We start from the raw sequence: 19,012 nt of genomic DNA, 5'->3' as shown, positions 1-19,012 counted from the left end.
ATTACCAAATGGATTCACGACTGAAAGGTGCCAAAAAGGTTTTGCAAATTGCAAGCTTCGCATATTTATAATTTATTTATTTACACAAGACACGTACTGGACAACACATACAATTTATATTTACCCAATGTATTCGTAAACCATTTAATAAACTTTGCTGGCGTTACTTCCGTGGAGCACTTTTCGCAAACAAAACCTTTTATGCTTTATGCAAATTTACAAAAAAACAAAGAACACCAGCAAACACTTCCCGCAACTCAGACTCCTACTTTTAAAAACAATATTAATTTTGTTCATTTTACAGTATGCGTAAATCATTTCTTTCCACTGTTCGGGAATTGTTTAAGTGTTTCTTCCCACTTGATCCTGGTCAATCAATATTAGTTTGTCGTTTTCATTACTTATTTATCGTTGCAGTTAAGAACACTTTAGAAAGCATTTATTTTAAATACTAATACGAAGTATCTCATTGAACTGAACGAATTCATTGTTTATCAGTCAGACAAATTGGTATTGACATAATGGACCACAGAACTTGACAAAAAAACCAGACGTGCCATGATTAAGGGTCGCCTACTTACCTACATACTGAAATATCCTCGATCGACATTAACCAGTGTTTTGCGTTGATAAGAAAGACGAACAGAATGAACACCAATATATTTTACAAGGCGGCAAATTACCTTTGCAAAAACATCTCGCATAATTGACCAGGACTATAATTGTCAGTACATAGTCACGTTTTATCTTTAGTTTGAAGGCTGTTTTTACGAGTCTCAGTGTGAATGGACCGCATTAGTATGAGTACAATTAACATGTATCCTCTTGTTAACAGGATGGTCAAAAAAGGTAAATGCAATTATCAAGTGTACTTTTGTACATATGTATTTTGTCACATCATTTAATTTATCTGGTATACTTTACAAATGTGTGCCGAATACATGCAACAAAACGCCTACGCCTGTAATTTGTACAAACTCAGCTAATCAAAAGCAATCTAAAGTTACTTGCGACACTATTTATACTGAATTGAATAACATATGTCATTTGATTACACATTTACAAAATAATTTAATATCCTAAAAACGTTGCCCATAAAGAGACAGATCTAACACACTGGATTATACGCATCTTCAAGCAGGCATAATACATTGATATGCATAAGGCTCAGTTATGGCAATCCATAGATGCACCTCGGCCTTATTTGGTATTATTCGGTGCATTTGCGAAAATCGTTCTACGTAAAATTAATAAACAGAAACATTGAATATCCTCGATAGTCATCGATCCACATAAACAAACACATAGTAAAAACTTCCCGTTTCTACTGACTTTAATTTAACAAATAAGTTGTTCGTATAAATATTGGTGGCAAAAAAAGACTTACTAAAATCTACTCTAGAAAACTATCTTGTTGAGCATTTGTCAGAATCAATCTACTTAAAATAAGTGAAAAAACCTCGATTGCCATTCGCCCACAAAAATGAAAACACCAATTATAGCAGTATTAAAATTGCCACCGCTAATTTAACAAATACACTGTTAAACGTCTTATTCTACCGGCTTAAGTGGTAGTTTCTTTCCACGATTCATTTATATAAACTTTTAATGATCTCTAAGGCCAATAAAAAATATTTACCAAGTTTCAAGTTTCAAGTTTATTTAACATCACTCATGTCATAAGTACATGACAAAAAGAGCATGGGTACATATACAATACAACATTATGAGGCTTTACAAAATATATTGGACATATTAATACAGATTTTCTAAATATGAGTATTTTTGTTATTGAAACTTTAATATCAAACATATATAAATATATTTGGAGGAGAACATAGTGTTACATTCTTATCTAAATTTGTTATCAATACACTTGAGGAATTTACATAATTTTATGAATTTTATATAATCATTGGGATTGATATTCATAATATCTTTAAATTTCAAAACATTAGGATATCGGTATAATTGTCTGTCAATAAATCTTATTCTATATTCGGCAAAATAGCTACATTCTAATAAATAATGGAATTCATCACCAATACTGTTTTTATCACAAAGTTCGCATTTTCTATCATTCAGTCCTACACTGTTGACACAGTACTATACTATACATCTAGCCAATGCATATTAACTATGTACAAGCTGGAGCGGACTTGTTTTTCACACTGTTGACACTTTACAAATGCATTTAAATAATGGTGCACAATAGTTGGAATTAATTTGACTCTCACACTTTTCGCAATATACTATACTATTATCTCTATGCATTTAAGTTAGGTACAAGCCGGAATAAACTTGACTGTAACACTTTTGACACTATAGCATATGCTTGAGTTCCTTTGCATACAGATTGATGATAACATTCCATTTTAAGTAACGCTGTAGATGTGATCGCTTGAAAGATAGGGGAATAGTACATTTGTCTAGGAAGGTATAAGAAGAGGTTTGTCTAGAGTACAATTCAATTCAATTCAATTCAATAGTATTTTAGCACAAACATTCAAGTTCATCGCCTTTACTTCTGGCGGTTACATTTTATTTACATACATGAGAAGAGCACGGGCAAAGATAAAACAAGAACCCGTAAGATAAGTTCACCCCAACCCTTGCACAGGTTGTTCTGCGGAAACTCGGTAAACCCCATTTCCGAAAACACCTTACGCTTGGATTGGGATGAACCTATCTTACACTCTCGGCCATGGCAGATACTTATAATCCTTTAGACGCGATAAGCGTGCCTAAAATAGAGCGTAGCATGTTTTACACTGAACTGGTATTCTTTCATACGTAATCGTGCATACAGTAGAGAGTATCATGCCTTCCACTGCAGCACGAATTGTCTTCTTGACGTGATCATCTTGTATACAGTAGAGCGGAGCATGTTTTACACTGCAGAGCGAACGCTCTCCTAGACGTGATCATCGTGCATACGGTATAGCGAGTCACGTTTTACACTGCTGCGCGAACGATCTCCTAGACGTGATCATTGTGCATACGGTATAGCGAGTCACGTTTTACACTGCAGAGCGAACGATCTCCTAGACGTGATTATTGTGCATACGGTATACCGAGTCACGTTTTACACTGCTGCGCGAACGCTCTTCTAGATGTGATTATCGTGCATTTAGTAGAACGAAGCACGTTTACACTGAAGCAGTAAAGTTCTTATAGACGTGATCATTGTGCATACAGTAGAGCGTAGCATTTTTAACACTGCGTCACGAACATTCTTCCAGACGTGCGCATCGTGCATTCAGTAGAGTGTAGCATGTTTTACACTGCGTCACGAACATTCTTCCCGACGTGATCATCACGCATACAGTAAAACAAAGAACGATTTACACAGCAGCATAAAGGCTCGCATTCGCGTGATCATAGTGTTCATTGTTTAGTGTAGCATGCTTTGCATTTCAGCACGTACGCTCGTTTATGCATACAGTGTAGCGTAGCATGCTTTACATTACAGCACGTACGCTCGTGTATTCTTGATGATTATGCATACAGTATAGCGTGGCATGCTTTACAGTGCAGCACGTACGCTCGTCTAGTCATGATAATTATGCAAACAATGTAGCGAAGCATGCTTTACATTGCAGCCCGTACGCTCGTGTAGTCATGATGATTATACATACAGTATAGCGTAGCATGCTTTATATTGCAGCACGTACGCTCGTGATTATGCATACAGTGTAGTGTAGCATGCTTTACATTGCAGCACGTACGCTCGTCTTGTCATGATGATTATGCATACAGTGTAGCGTAGCATGCTTGACTTTTCAGCACGTGCGCTCGTCTAGTCATGATGATTATGCATACAGTGTAGCGAAGCATGCTTTACATTGCAGCACGTACGCTCGTCTATTCATGATGATTATGCATACAGTGTAGCGTAGCATGCTTTACATTGCAGCAAGTACGCTCATGATTATGCATACAATGTAGCGTAACATGATTTACATTGCAGCACGTACGCTCGTGTAGTCGTGATGATCAAGCATAAAGTTCAGCGTAGCGTGCGTTACACTGCATCACGTATGCTCGTTTAGGCGTGATTATCAAGCATTCTGTTGAGTGAAACATACTTTATATTACATCATGTACGCTGGTTAAGTCATGCTCATCACGCATACAGTATAGCGTAGTATGTTTTACACTGCAGCACTAACGTGCGCTGGTCTATTCGTGATTATCATGCATACAGTAGCATAGCAGGCTTTACATTGTAGCACGTACGCTCGTTTAGTCGTGATCATCACTCATACAGTTGAGCGTTGCATGCTTTATACTGCGGCGCTTCTTGGTGGGATCATCGTGGATACAATCGAGCGCGCTCTTCTACAGTCAGTATAAGTTACGTACAGAAAGCGTAGCATGTATTACACTGCAGCACGTACGCTCGTCTAAACGTTACCATCGTGCATACAGAGGACCAAAGCATGTTTTATATTGCGGTGCTTCTTGGCGAATCGTCGCGCTTTGGTATTGTTGTAATAAAGTTGAACATGGATTATACTATAAACAACTCATGTCCACATGGATATTACACGCCTTTGAGAATGACGAGTTAACGAGTATTGGAATATAGCAATATAAATGACCAACATTCGAATTGAATTATGCTACCCTTTTGTTAACTTTCAGCCGACTTCTAAACGAAAAAGATGTGAAAAACCAATGGCAGATTATGAACGTTTCATGTGTGGCTTCTTATAATTAATTCAAATGTATTGATTCTTGTTTTAATGTGTAGATAATAAAACTGCAGTATTGATTTAGAAAACATTAACTCCTAGAGATATATATATTTATAATAACATTTCTAAATATGTGTTAGTCATTCGTCTAATTGATTGCCATTTTTAATAACATTTTCTTTCCAGGTCTTTGAATGTCTGGTTTGTACATTTAGGAGTTGGCGTTATTATCAAGTGTGGATAAATTCGTCGTAGGTGATATTACGTCTGTATCTGGTAACTCTGTACTTGAAGTTATCTTATCATTTTGTATTATTTGCATCTGTTTATTCTCTAACCTGGCTCCGACAGGACTTAAATGTTTAGATTTTGCTATTGTGGTTTACCCCATTATATATTGATCGACAACGTGTCTTGTGCGGTTTTTGACGTATTGTTTAGAATTCCTGTGATCCTACACACATTGTACATGTACTCATCAGGAAATTTGATGCATGTGTGCACGTGTGTGTTATTTTGTATGTTTTGTGTCTCGTGTTGTTAGAAAAATGTATACTGGTCTTGTCCCTGAAGTTATATTAATGATATTTAACTCATTTGAATTATGTCTGCAAAACTACTATTTTTATCTATATCTGTTCGTTTTTAATGCCACACTAATTTTAGTTCCCCCCCCCCCATTCCGTCGATGTCTCTTCTTTTGAGCAGAACGTGTTTTTAACCGTATAATTTGCCTGCAACAAAGCGAGGAAGCATTTTATCGTTTGCCGTCAATCAGGCCATCGAATGCTCGCCTGTGAGTCAGCTTAGCAACAACAAGGAATATACTCGATGTAATTTTGACATATGCTGTCATTGATAATAAAGCATTCTTAAACTCGAGGCCAAAAGAAACGCCTCACCTTACTACAAAGTGAAACTGAAACTTTGTAAGTTGAATATTTTAATAATTTCGATTTCATAGAAACGAAATAATACCAACGAGTACATACCTAATTTATTCAACTTGGTTATACAGCAACATTGGTTGATAAAAGACGTCGGAACGGAGGAGGGGTCAAATTTTCGCATGGACTTTAATAATGAGTATGCCCAGCTCCTCCTACTCTGGACAGGATGGCATTAATCGACACAAACGTCGCACCACTTGTCGCGGAACAAGGATCCGTTCCTCTCTCAATGCGTTGGCAAGCTCAGTACGTTTCCGTGGGGCTGGGTGACGTCGTCGTCAACGACATCCTCATTCATCCAAAACATGTTTAAAAGGGTTAAAGCAGGCAATTTCGAGGGCCATTCTAGAGTATTAATGTTCTTTGTACGTAAGAAGACCATTGAGATTATTGCCGTATGCGGACGGGCCTTGTCGTGATGAAAGGTGAGACCTTGACGTTGACGTCGCATCATTGCAATAACAACAGGCCGCAAAACTTCGTCAATATATCGTCTGGCGGTCACACTTCCCTCAATTACGATGAGCTTTGACCAAAAACTATGGTTTATGGCACCCTTACACCATTACACTCACCGTCCGTATCGATCAGTTCCTGTTAAATCGTTCCCCACGTCGATGATAACTCGCGCTCGGCTATCAGTGTGGAACAAGATAAAGCGTGATTCCAATCAAGCTATCGAAGATGACTCTGAGCCCACTGAGGCCTTACTCTTCGATGATGTTCGGAATAAATGGGTCCTCGATTAGGGCGATGGCAGCGAATTTGATAGTCTTTGAGGCGTTTAGACTCAGTTCTTCGATGTATCGGCCTACCACGAGTTCCAACAATCCTGACAACGATTGCTTGTGCCGTCAAAAAGCGTTCGCGCAAATGACGTTGACGTATGTATACGTCTTGACGGAGAGTGGTTAACATAGGTGCACCTGAGCAAGATCGGTCATTTACCTATTATAATTTTCGAAGGTTAGTGTACTGCATTTTCAGAGTAGCTAAGTGTAGTATAGTTTAAGCGTTTTCTTATCTGAAATATGGTCGAAACTTATATGATTATCAAAAGCAATGCATAAATTAATCAAGCAATTGGAAAAATCACATCATTTTGATTTATTTGTAGCACTTGTATATTTTCTCTGATAATGAGCATTTCGTTATAAGTTTACCGGGGGACAATAAAGTTTAACACTTGAAAGCTGCACAAAAGAATCGTGTTTATTTTAATGCATTATTACTTTAACTCATTTCACTTCAATTGTCAAATAAACAAAAAACATATAATTTGTTTACAAATATTAGCCATTTTAATTAATACATGGCCATAACTCATGTAAAAAAACGCCAATATATCTGTATCTGTACGCGAATCAAAATCTGTTTATAATTTGATCGTTAAACACAAATGTATTTACCGTAATAATGCATTAAACTGATAATTTTCTGTTGTGCAAAACTATATTGTTGCTCTTTAAAGTACAAACGGTCCAATACTTATTGTCTCATAGAGAATTTATCAGAGAAAACATTCTTTCTTTGTTAATAAAAATGCTCTTCAAATGTCAACGACATCACTGTAGATGTATATGTTGTTGTTCAGAGTTTGTGTCGTATTCATTTGGAAATCGACATCGCATCACTCATTTCCTGAATCCCATTGTATAACGAGTTGCATTCCCTTAAATAACAGGGTGATTATTTGTTCACTGTCGTTCACTACAATCAATACCCGATTGGTTTCCAAATTACTAAAGACAGTTTATTTGTATAGAGCAACTGTAACAAGTAACGATTCATCGTAATAATCGCTTACAAAGGCGGATATATCAGTTATCATTCAGCTATTTATTTATTAATGAACAAAACAATTAGAAAGGGTTCGATTTCAGAGCATCTTTCTATTACAAGTACATAAGGCAGTAAACAAAACAACAACGATATTTGTAGACGTAATTATGTTTGAGCTTATAAAACATAGAAAATAGTGTAACCATGCACAAACGTAACAGTTATTGATAGTCGACGAAATGCAATATAACAGCACAAACCTCTTTTGACACTAAATACCTGAATCGCAACAAACGCAATGATATAGATCTTGACAAATGTACCAATTTACTGAAACAGGTCCATAATAGCACCAAGTGTTGCATTCACCGTACTCGTGATACCCTGATCGGTCGTTCGGCACAGACATCATCCTTCAGGGGGAGGGGGGTAAATTTGAATAAAACCACCAATTGGTAGCTTTGAATAGTATGTATTTAAAGAATGTGTACACGTGAGAATATTCAAACATTATGCGTAAGCAAGCAAATGCAATGAATAGATATATAAAGAAATAAATCATACAAAAATGCATAATTGGACGTGGGTATTTCAGACAAAATTGAGAAGAAGGCGTTCAGATACATGGTCTCTCTTCTGTCATTCATTCAAACTGTTTTTGATATAGTATGGTTTGTGTAAAAATAAGAATACATAGTATATTGCTTTATTGAATGCATATAGAGACGAAGGAAGGACTTGTGACGGGTCAATACCAGGAGGTAGGCACATGACGTCTGTTCCTATTTACTTGTACAAGATCTAGATCTGTTAGACTGGCGAATGTATGTTAGGACATGTTTGAAGATAGGAGCTTTCGACTGATCCATGACATATTTCGAATCCAATAGAAGGACTCGGAGCGACACGGGAATAAATAATGGTAACATAGCAAGTAGGATATGTCTTATGTTATTGTAAGGTGGACATAGAAATGGCGGATCACCTTAATTGATCGCTACATTATACGCTAGCTAGCTTATATAGTTGTCTAATCAACCAACTTTAAAACTAGCAATCACCTTAACACACTGGACCTTCATGTCTGAGCCGAGTAAGCTCACTTATCTGCCGTGCAATTAACACACTTGATCAGTCACATTAACACACTTTTGACCTTACTTTTTCACAAAAGCTAGGTCCCTAAACTGACAAAGACCGTTTAACTCAATAAATGTCTGTATATGTTCACTGTCAACTATCCCTACAAAAGCAGAGACGCAGTGACAATCAAGTTAAAGTAAACAAATACACTGTATATATATTATAGATTCAGCTTAACTTGTTTGTGATTTGTGATTTATTGAGATATCAGATCGATTTTTATTTTTTATATAGTTACATATGATAGTTACAGTATGTCTCCTTAGGAATGAAATACATTTGCCACCCCGGTGTGTGTTTTTGATATTTATTGAACCCTAAGCGATGACTTAGACCTCTGGTTATTTGCATAAGACGAAAAGCATCAGACTAGATGTGTATAATCTTTATGTAAATTTAATAGGATATTTGTAAGCATTGTCTTTGAGAAAACCACGTTATTTAAATCATTTTAGATAACCGCAGTGCTTATTGATCGTCTTTTTCTTCTTTGTATCGATCAGGATGAAGCACAGTAATTAATTCATTAGAGCTGGAAACAAATACAACGTACATAATCACGTTGGCATGGAGATCGGTAAACAAGAGCATCAAAGCTATAACCAAAAGGTCTGACATAGACAACGGAAAAGGTAACAAAAGTATCAATCCTGTAAACAACGCCAACAGTAGTGGTATTGACAACAACAATGAGATCGGTAACAACGGCAATTGAGCTTTTCACAACGGCAACCGAAGTTGTGAACACAAAATTGAGAAGGTTAACTACGACATCGCTTCATATCTGTTAACAACGGCTACAGAAATGGTGACAATGACAACGATATGGATAACTACGGCATCAGCTATGTAAACAACGGCAACACAATGGTTGAAAACGATGAGGAGAGGTGTAACTAAGACAACAGAGCTGTTAACAAAAACAGGAGTGGTAGCAACAGCATGCAATCGTTACAAAATACTTTATAATTCCAACTAAGAATTACAACTGGTCGATAACATACATAAAATGGATGATAATCTTTGTCTTTTCAAAATGACTAATGTTGTCGGTACATGCAAATAGAAGTCCTTAAAAATACTTGGACATTCTAGGGTCCTGTTGATAACTAAAATATTAAATAAGAAAATACAAATAAGTCAGACAATCTGTCTAGTAATACAAGATGGGTTTCACATTTCAGTGAAGAAAATGAATACTGACTTAACCTATAGGTTTTAAACAAATTATTTGTATTTTGATAAGAAATAAATACCTGTATATGTCTGTACTAATACTAAGAACGTGATAACATTTCAAACATATTTTACCTAAACATTTATAAAAAGTATGAGAGTATCATGAATTGTAGATAAGCAGCAAAAAAATGTTAAACACATATTTAAAGAAAATACAAATTTAGGTCTCAATGATCAAACGAATTTCACAAAAGGGAGTTATCAATTGAATATATCGTGTCTCAAATTTATGTTTATAATCATGATCATAATATACCTGAATGGCAACAGTAATCGTAATACTCAGCCGGACAATCGCATCCATACGTTGAAACCGCTCCACCATTGTAGCACCAGCTGTTGCATTTGCCGCTGTCACGAGACCCCGACCGGTCATTTGGATCCATTCCACAATCACTTAAACATTCAGACCAATTCTGACCTGATTTGCAACAAATTGTACGACTTCTTGTCCGTGAACCTCCTCCACAAGATGTAGAACATTCCGACCATGCTTCCCATGGAAACCATTCACAACGCGACACTGGACAGTCTGCGTGAACATTAGCTAGAACAATACAAACTAAAACGTAATACGCTGAAACCGCACGCTTTGACATCATTAAATGAAATGGAAATTGGCTGTCCATATAATATTAAAACTTCCTTTTACCATGTCCAAATGAACAACTTTTTGCTTAATATTGAAGAAACATCATTTTTACACTTCATTCAAAATCCGCAAATCATGTATGAATATTTTCCTCTCGCATTCAATTTATATTAAATACATTATACGTTGAAAGGCTGTAGGCGCGACCAGTGTGAATGAGGTTGTTTACAATTCTGTTCACAGGCAAATAGAATCGACTCAAAAATGTATACAAGGATATATGAACATTGATTTTATCTTTTAAGTTTACTGTGTAAAAAAAATAAAAGTTAATTGTGTTAAATAAATTAAATAAAACACGATATGGACTAAGGAAGTTTTTACTATTTGTAGTAGATAAAGTATGGCAGGGTCTTTTCAAAACACATTTCCATCTTTTTGCGTTGTTACTTATTTTGATCTATTCCCTTCGGTCCCTCTCCAAGATTTATTTAAGAGTCTTCGCCTTGCTTTCAAATTCACATTAACGTTGCAATCTTATGAACGTATCTAAAGATGTCTTGTAATTGGCACCTTTTTAAACCCGATAATACCATTGGTTCTATTATATTACCCCGGAGTTATGTAGACGTTATGTAAAACGTAGATCTGACGATACCTGATATCGATGTGCGGTACAAAAATCTCTGGGCCTGTGACCTACAGCCTAAATTTCACCAGGAGGTACTGTGATAAATTTGTCTTATATATATATGTCCCATTGAAACATTTTTCTGGTATTCTGACACTCAATTGCAATTCAATAGCCGCGATTAATTTGTCGCATTCAATTACAAAAAAATAACATTAACAAGTTCACAATTTCTGTCTCATAAATGTGTTTTACTATTTTATTTAGGATTTTATTTTTGCATTGATGTTCAAATGGACAAGAAGGAAGCATGCTTAAAATTTGATAAGAGTATTAATATGGATTGCGTTTTTTACTGAAGCATTTCTACTGACGAAAAGTTGCAAGTAAGTTTCCTTACCTCTTTAAAACTAGCTTGATTGCTTTAAGTATAGTTTACACATTTACAAGTATGCTAATTTAATGGAACTCTCTCTTTCAGAAGCTTGTTGGGTCCGGGGCCAATCAAACATATATTTTGCACGGTTATTCCATATGATCACGAACGAAGGTCCTTGCATATATAACGGACTCATGTCGCAATGTAGCTAAATTAGGACTTTCTGATGAAACATTCTATAAACTGGAAGATTTTCATTGAATATTTAAAATCAATACTTTATTACTTTTTCTATGTGATAATGCACATTCCGTTGTAAACCTATATTAGGAATTATCGGAAGTAAATCACGCAAACTGTTTGATTACGTTCAAACGTTAAAAAGATATGGATATCTCAAACCAATTTCTACTTTTTACATTTGCATACTTTAGACATAATTTGCGTCGTTTTTTCCAATTGGCAGTAATGACCTTCTGTAAATAATCGAAATAGGTGTAAATGTTCTTTCGAACGGTTTAAATAACTCTGTCTTTTTGGATTGTATTATATAGGCTTCACATTGAATCTGGCTTTGAGAGCTTGGAAACAATGCATGAAAAACACAAGCTTCTACAAAATGAAAAATGGTCTTTCTCCTGATTATCTTTCAAGTTTGGTTCCTCAGAGAGTAGGGCAAGCCTCAACAAGATCACTCAGAAACGCATCCAATATCTCTAGCCTTGATGCAAACACGTCAGTATATATGGATTTATCCGTTCCTTTTATTAATCTCAGCATTGAAAAGTCTACCAGCTAAAGCATTGTTTCTAGTTTTAAAATGTACTTACAGTCGGATAATTCAAAACCAAATGATCTGTTATATTATAAGAAAAGTCGATTACAGGTCATTCACACACGCTTACGGGACCAATGCAGTTCATTGAACTATCACCTCTTTGTTAAAATAGTGTTCCCTCATCCCTCTGTTCGTGTGAAATTCAGGCGACAACGTATCACAATCTTCTTATATGTCCTCTTCATATTAACCAAAGGAGTCCAAAGGAGACTTAAGCTCAACTTTGTGGAAGCTTTGACTGACGTAACGCTTCGTAATTTACTTACAGAAGATAAAGATGAGACATTGGGCCGATTGTTCAGAACTTTGTTAAAGTTAACAACGTGATTAACGACATCGTTGTTAACTTTAAAACTATGAATATTTGATGATGGGCTCATAGATTTAAATAAAACAAGCACAGTTGAAACAGTTGTCACAAATCTAGTTGTACTGCAGATCACAAATGTACCCATTAACTATCACAGTAGTTATGATTTGAAAGTTAACAACGATGACGTTAGCAAAGTTGTTAATTTGAACAAAGTTCTGAGCAATCGGCCAATTGTTTGATGCAGACGTCTTTATTCAGATTATAAAAAATATTTGAAAGCCAGTGACAGTCACAACCAACTACTTTTTACTACCCCAACCCAGAACTGTCGCCTTTCGGTAAGCATGTGATATTCAGCACAACCAATTAGGGCTCAGTAGAAGGATATGCACTGGAAGTATTTCATTTAAACCACCCTACCCTCCTTCTTCTCTTTCATCCTTTTAAACTTCCTCATTCTGTTCTCAAGCAGAATTAACGACTTTGTATACGAATATCAAACTATGACAAGACAAACTATGATTACTTTAGCATTGTTAATTACACAAAGTTGTTCAACTGTAAGCTACTATCTTGTCAGTGTACGTCGCCTGTAAATACATTCTCTTTAATTATATTAAATAAAGCCAGATCATGTTTTACAGTAAATTTAAATATTACCATTTTAATAAATTCAAGAATATCAATCTTATTGTGTCATCTACACTGAAGGCTATACAAATGTCCGTCACTAACTATGTACTGTTGCTAATGTTTGGAGAAGAACTTTTTAAGATTATAAGTATCTTCCATGGCCGAGAGTGTAAGATAGGTTCATTCCGACCTGTGCGTAGAATGTTTTGCGGAAACGAGGTTTACAAAATTAAGTAAAAATGTAATTTTTGCTGAAACTCTTTTGTGCTTCGTGAAAATAATTGCGAATGGATATGCGATAATTCGTGGTTGTCATGGACATGCGCGCAGTGATTCAGATTATGTTAATAGTCGAATCGGTATTTTGATAGTTCTAAGGAGAGTGAAGCATTATTTCTTAAAAGGTGCATGAAAACTGTTTTATGGTGACATTTGAAGCGAGAAATTATAAATTAGCGTTCTAAATATTGCCACAAGACAATGCTGCTCCAGACGACAGTCTTCAACAAGGGAAGTAATTACAAAGTGATGATCATTAAAAAGGAGTTCCATATACAGGGATTTTATCTTCGCCCGTGGGCAAGATAAGAATTTCTAGCATGGTGAAATTATTGGATCTACTTATCTGAGGTGGGAGAATTATTTATATCTCGCTATTTTCCTTTTCTCTAGATTGTACATGTGTTTATTGTTGATATTAGTCTGGCTTATTTCCATAAACTATCATATGTGTGTTTTGTAACAGATGGTCACAAGCATTGACAACTGGCAGTCATCGTAAAAGAATGGTTACGAGTGTTTTGATTGTATAAAAGCACAATGTTGATGCTTTGTTTATGATGTATTTCGTTGTTATTGTTGTAAACCATTGCTATGCATGCGTTTTGTATGGTTTAGCCATTTAATTTAAACTACCACTGCGCATGATTAAATTATATAAGATAGCTACTGTTTACGATTTTATACAACGGTATAACACACAATACAAGAAACTCGTTTGAATACAACTGCGGAAACGCTTGGGAATTTTCAATTTAAAGATGATATACGTAAATCTAAAACCGTAACGACGTATAAAGCCCGTTGTCATAAATTCTATTGATAATATTCAGTGCAGCAAAATTTAACATTTAAATGTGTATTTTTATGTGTAATGCCTATTTCATATTAACAAACATGTTATATATCTATCCCTTTGAAATGTGACGAGATACTGTTATTTCTAAAATAGCTGTTTTAATTAATCGAATTTACGTTTAATGTATTCTAAACAATCAGGTACAAGCTCATGTATCAAAAAACAGCTGTTAAAAAGAAGCATTTGCAAGTTGCGCTCTTAATAATTTCGTTGATTAATTGTTTATATCCGGACAAAAATTACATTACAAACCAAGTAAATACCAAATTGGAAAAATACGCAAAAACCGCGAAAGGTACATGTGGCGTTAGCGATGAGAAACATCAGTAATTAAGTTTCAATGCGTTGTACACAACGATACGCATTTTACGTAAGTGTTTGAATTTTTTTCATTTTGTCTTGCCATTTTATCACCTGGTGTCTAGACCCTTTAATACGTACACTCATTTTCACTAGCATAAGCTGAGTCATTTACAGTCCTTCAATATATCATTACACTCTATCATAGTTTTTTATTATACATATAGGGTGAAATATTTGTATCCTCGGAAGGGGTAGGTGCGTCTTTAGGTGTGCTATTGTGGTTTTTTATATTTAATGAATGTTTATATTTAATATGTTCTTTGCGGTTATGCATTGTTTTCAGATTTCCACTTTGGAAATAAGTGTGTTATGTTAATTATATAATGTTTTTGTCTTTATGAGTTTTCTTGTTTAATATATATATTATTATAATTGTGACACGTTTTAATATGATATCGACATTAACTATTGCATGCACACAAATAAACTAGAATAGGTATTCTTGGGATAAACCTAAAGATTTCCGATAATGATTAAAATGGTAAAAAATATCACGCGCAGTATTAAGGATTTACGGACACCTGACATATTACTTAAATTGTATACGATCGTCCGGATAATACGCTCACATACTCAACACTTTCATAAACAGACAACAAAAAAATACTGCAACGGAAGCCTGCTTGTTACGATAAAACAAGCGTTTATTTGATTTGCTTTGCCCAATGATGGATGCGCATGAATATTCTAGCAACCATACAACATGTTACCTCGCTAAAAAATCTTAAAATACAGATTAGCAAAGGTTCCATTAAATCTGTAAACAAAAACCCTAAATCTGAACAAAATAATTCAAACATAGGAAGCGAAAGAGTAAACAAAATATTAGTTAGGAAATAAAGAATTATCAAGTAGACAAGATAGACACATGGCCTATTTATATAAAGAATTAACCCTATCAACAATTTTTGCACCTTAAATGGTCTGTATTTATAAAAACATCTTATGTATGCAACACAAATAACCAATTAGGATGTTAAAATACGGCGTCTGTTTCATTTATATTTGTTAATGTCAACATAGCTTTGCGGTCTGTTTGGCAAGGAGCCCCAAAGTTAAGATCGGGGTTATACATCCATTTTTCACTTTCATTGACTTCGCGTTCGTCTTTTCAAAATTGAGAAATCAATCCTAGCTTCCGGCCGGAAATTATAATGATCCTTTGCTTCTTAATATTAGACGTAAAATGCAGCGGAATGCATGAATAAATTCACCCTCATTTTCTGTCATTTAGAGGTTTAAACTATGAAGTACCGATTGTCATGAATACAAGAAAATCTAAACAATCTAACAACACTATGAACTAAACAATCATATTTGAACGAAACCGATTCTCTTCTGTTGAGTGCGAGCATTTTCTCACCAAAACAATATATGTTATAACCCCTGCAATAATATTGATCGCTTCACCGCAGACTGCGTGCATATTCTCACAAAACAATCAATGTTATAACCTACACTGTAATGCAGGTCATACACCACTGAATGCGTGCATATTTGCACCAAAACTATCTCTGTTATAAACCCAACTTTCATACAGATCGCTACAGTAAAGATCGGGTTAGAAACAACACAAATCATTTTAATTGTCAGTTCATAGTTTCAAAACATTCCAACCCGAGAAACACACAAAGTACTTCAGGAAACAAAATATTTGTCTTATAAAAATCGCATTCTTCCATATTATTGGGTAAAAAATGACTTCATATTAAGAATCAATTTGGCATGGCTTTATCCATAGTTTATAGCAATTACATGCAAGGATATAATAATCATATGAGACACACCTTTGACAATAGTACCAACGTTTTATGCCGAATATATTACCATATATTTATATCAGATTTGGTTTCTAAATGAATACTTTACCGATAGAATGACCGATATATCTGACTTGTTTAAACACTACACAGTCAAGGGAAATAACTAATTTATAGTCATTTATGTGGCTTCTCAGTAGCACAGCTTTATATCAACTTACCTATGGAATTAGACAATACCATCAGACCTGTAAAACAATTGATTCTTATAATAATGATAACCGCAAAAAGGCAGAACCACGTCACAAAGTCTCATCACATTGCATTCAATTCAAAACAGATTCTACTCACTCATGACATGTTCCACGGATCAAAATAATAATAAAAATTGCACGTTCATTAAAACTATTCCCTTTGGTCAAATATGGTTATACGCGTGTCACACGTTGCCCGCAACTCGACGAAAGATGTATGGTAAGCATCTCAGTAAACAACATAAATATATTTCTTGACGTTTCAGGTTTAAGATATCCAATTAAAGAATAACAATCCTTCGAAACAGGTTAGCCAACGTTTAACTGAACACAAATTATCTAAATTGCACTCAGCAAAGTTTGACACAAAAGCATGTGGTAGAAATGTGTTTGCATTTGTTTAAGAATGAATCTGTGTACGTCAACTCGTTAAAATATCTGTCAATATATGCATGTGTACCAATTTATAATATAACTGGACACAAATCCTCAAAATTGCATTCAGCTTGACACAAACGATGTGGTTAACTGTGTTTGCATAACTTTGTCAGGGATTGTTCATCTGTACGTCAACTCTTTCACGTCTCTTAAAATATATACTCGTACACAAATCCCTTATCCACAACTTGTTTGCACGTTCTCAATTTTTGTAGTTTATTGTATTGCAAAAGAGAGCAAGTTACTCACAAACCTAGGTACCGTTTTGTTTATCCTGTCGAGTAGTGGGTTCGCAAGACAGAGTATATCGAACTCCCTTGGGTTTCCAGCGATTTCACAGTTGCTTAAGTTACACTGTTGAATATAAACATGGGGAACACTTTCAAATGTTTCATTGTGTGTCCATGTGTTGAGTACATCGAGGATTCAAACGAAATGTTTTTCTAACTAAACAATGTACGCTTTTATCCGTCAAGAAAAAACCTTTATATTCTTGCATATATAATAACACTGTTTATCTTTGCTATCCAATTGCTCAGCTTCATTGTGTATCTTACAAGATAAATACTTACATTCACATCTTATTGTACAGTAAACAGATTAACTTGGATGAAACTATTGAACAAAACCCTTACTACAAACACCGATCATTATTGCATTTACATCATACTTACGTTTTGCGATCGATATGGAAACTTTCAGCAACTCAGGAAATGGGTGTAGTAGGAATTACTCAACTCACTGTTTAAAAACAGTAGCTTAATCAATACTTTTGATAACATGGAATTCATTTTAGCTCATTTTACGAATACGTTTAGCTTATTTTACAGTGTGAAAAAATGTAAACGTAGTTAACGTACCCAGAGCTAGGAAGCAAGCTCAGTTGTGTAATTTCAGATATGACTACTGTATGCTAAACGCCGATGATATCATAGTAATTGCTCATACATAGACACTTCTAACTGTGTATTCTTTTCAATTTGTTTAAAGGCGCGTCAAAATATTTTAAAATACACGTGCAACTCCAATTATTGCTACAACATTTATTAATTTCACTTAATTACAACAACTGAATAAAAGTCGTACTGAAAAGACAAAACAAAGTTATAAAAAGTAAATTAAATTTTTGACTGGCTGAATAAGAAGTGCGTTAGCTCACGTGGTAACATGTGCATTACGGCTCTTGATGTAAACATTTAAAATTGTCTTGCCGTAGATATAGTCTGAATGTACTTTCGTAAATGTGAATTTTCTGTTCATTTTTGACATATTCTTAACAAAATTTAAATACACCTAACCAAGATATCATTACAAAGAATTCTAACGATTACAAAGTCGAATCGAACTTGGCATTCTTTATAACTACTATGATTTTCGTCTCTATAATTCCTAAAGGTATTTATTTATGCACAAATAGAATGACAATTTCTTTATGGAACAAGGCCGTTTTGTAAACGTCTGGAACAATTATTTAGTATATTGTACAAGTGAACCTGGAATTTCTACCAACTATCAATTCCACTATGATTTTAACACTCAAGCGATAAGCAAGAACTATCTTGACGGATTTGACGCACGTAAGGGTTCCATGTCTTCTATTTCTACACTGAACAGAATTTCTAAACGTCCACTTTATGGAATTCATTTTTATGAGAACTACTTGAAATTTGAAACAACATAGTTATGCCTAATACTCTACCGATTCCTATAAAGAAAATTTCACTTTACTGTCGAGGTTAACCATGCGAGACGAAATGTGCGATTTCCGATTTTGGGCATGTAAATCACGGGGAATATGATGTTATCGCTAAATTTCATCTTAACGCAATACATATTGAATTTCCAAATCGAAAAACAGA

At 34.9% G+C, this 19,012-nt stretch overlaps 1 protein-coding gene across 1 annotated transcript in view; it reads right to left on the bottom strand.

The window, feature by feature from the left end:
- Positions 1 to 10,599, bottom strand: part of LOC128224149 (uncharacterized) — a 70,472-nt gene extending 59,873 nt beyond the window's left edge. The window contains exon 1 of the mRNA XM_052933857.1: positions 10,071 to 10,599. Coding sequence (XP_052789817.1) covers positions 10,071 to 10,443 — 373 coding nt within the window. The 5' untranslated portion in view covers positions 10,444 to 10,599. The remainder of the gene's footprint in view (positions 1 to 10,070) is intronic.
- Positions 10,600 to 19,012: the final 8,413 nt, after the last annotated feature.

This window comes from Mya arenaria, chromosome 17 (genome assembly GCF_026914265.1).
Source record: "Mya arenaria isolate MELC-2E11 chromosome 17, ASM2691426v1".
NCBI classification, from domain to species: domain Eukaryota; kingdom Metazoa; phylum Mollusca; class Bivalvia; order Myida; family Myidae; genus Mya; species Mya arenaria.
This window is presented reverse-complemented; position numbering and strand designations above follow the sequence as displayed.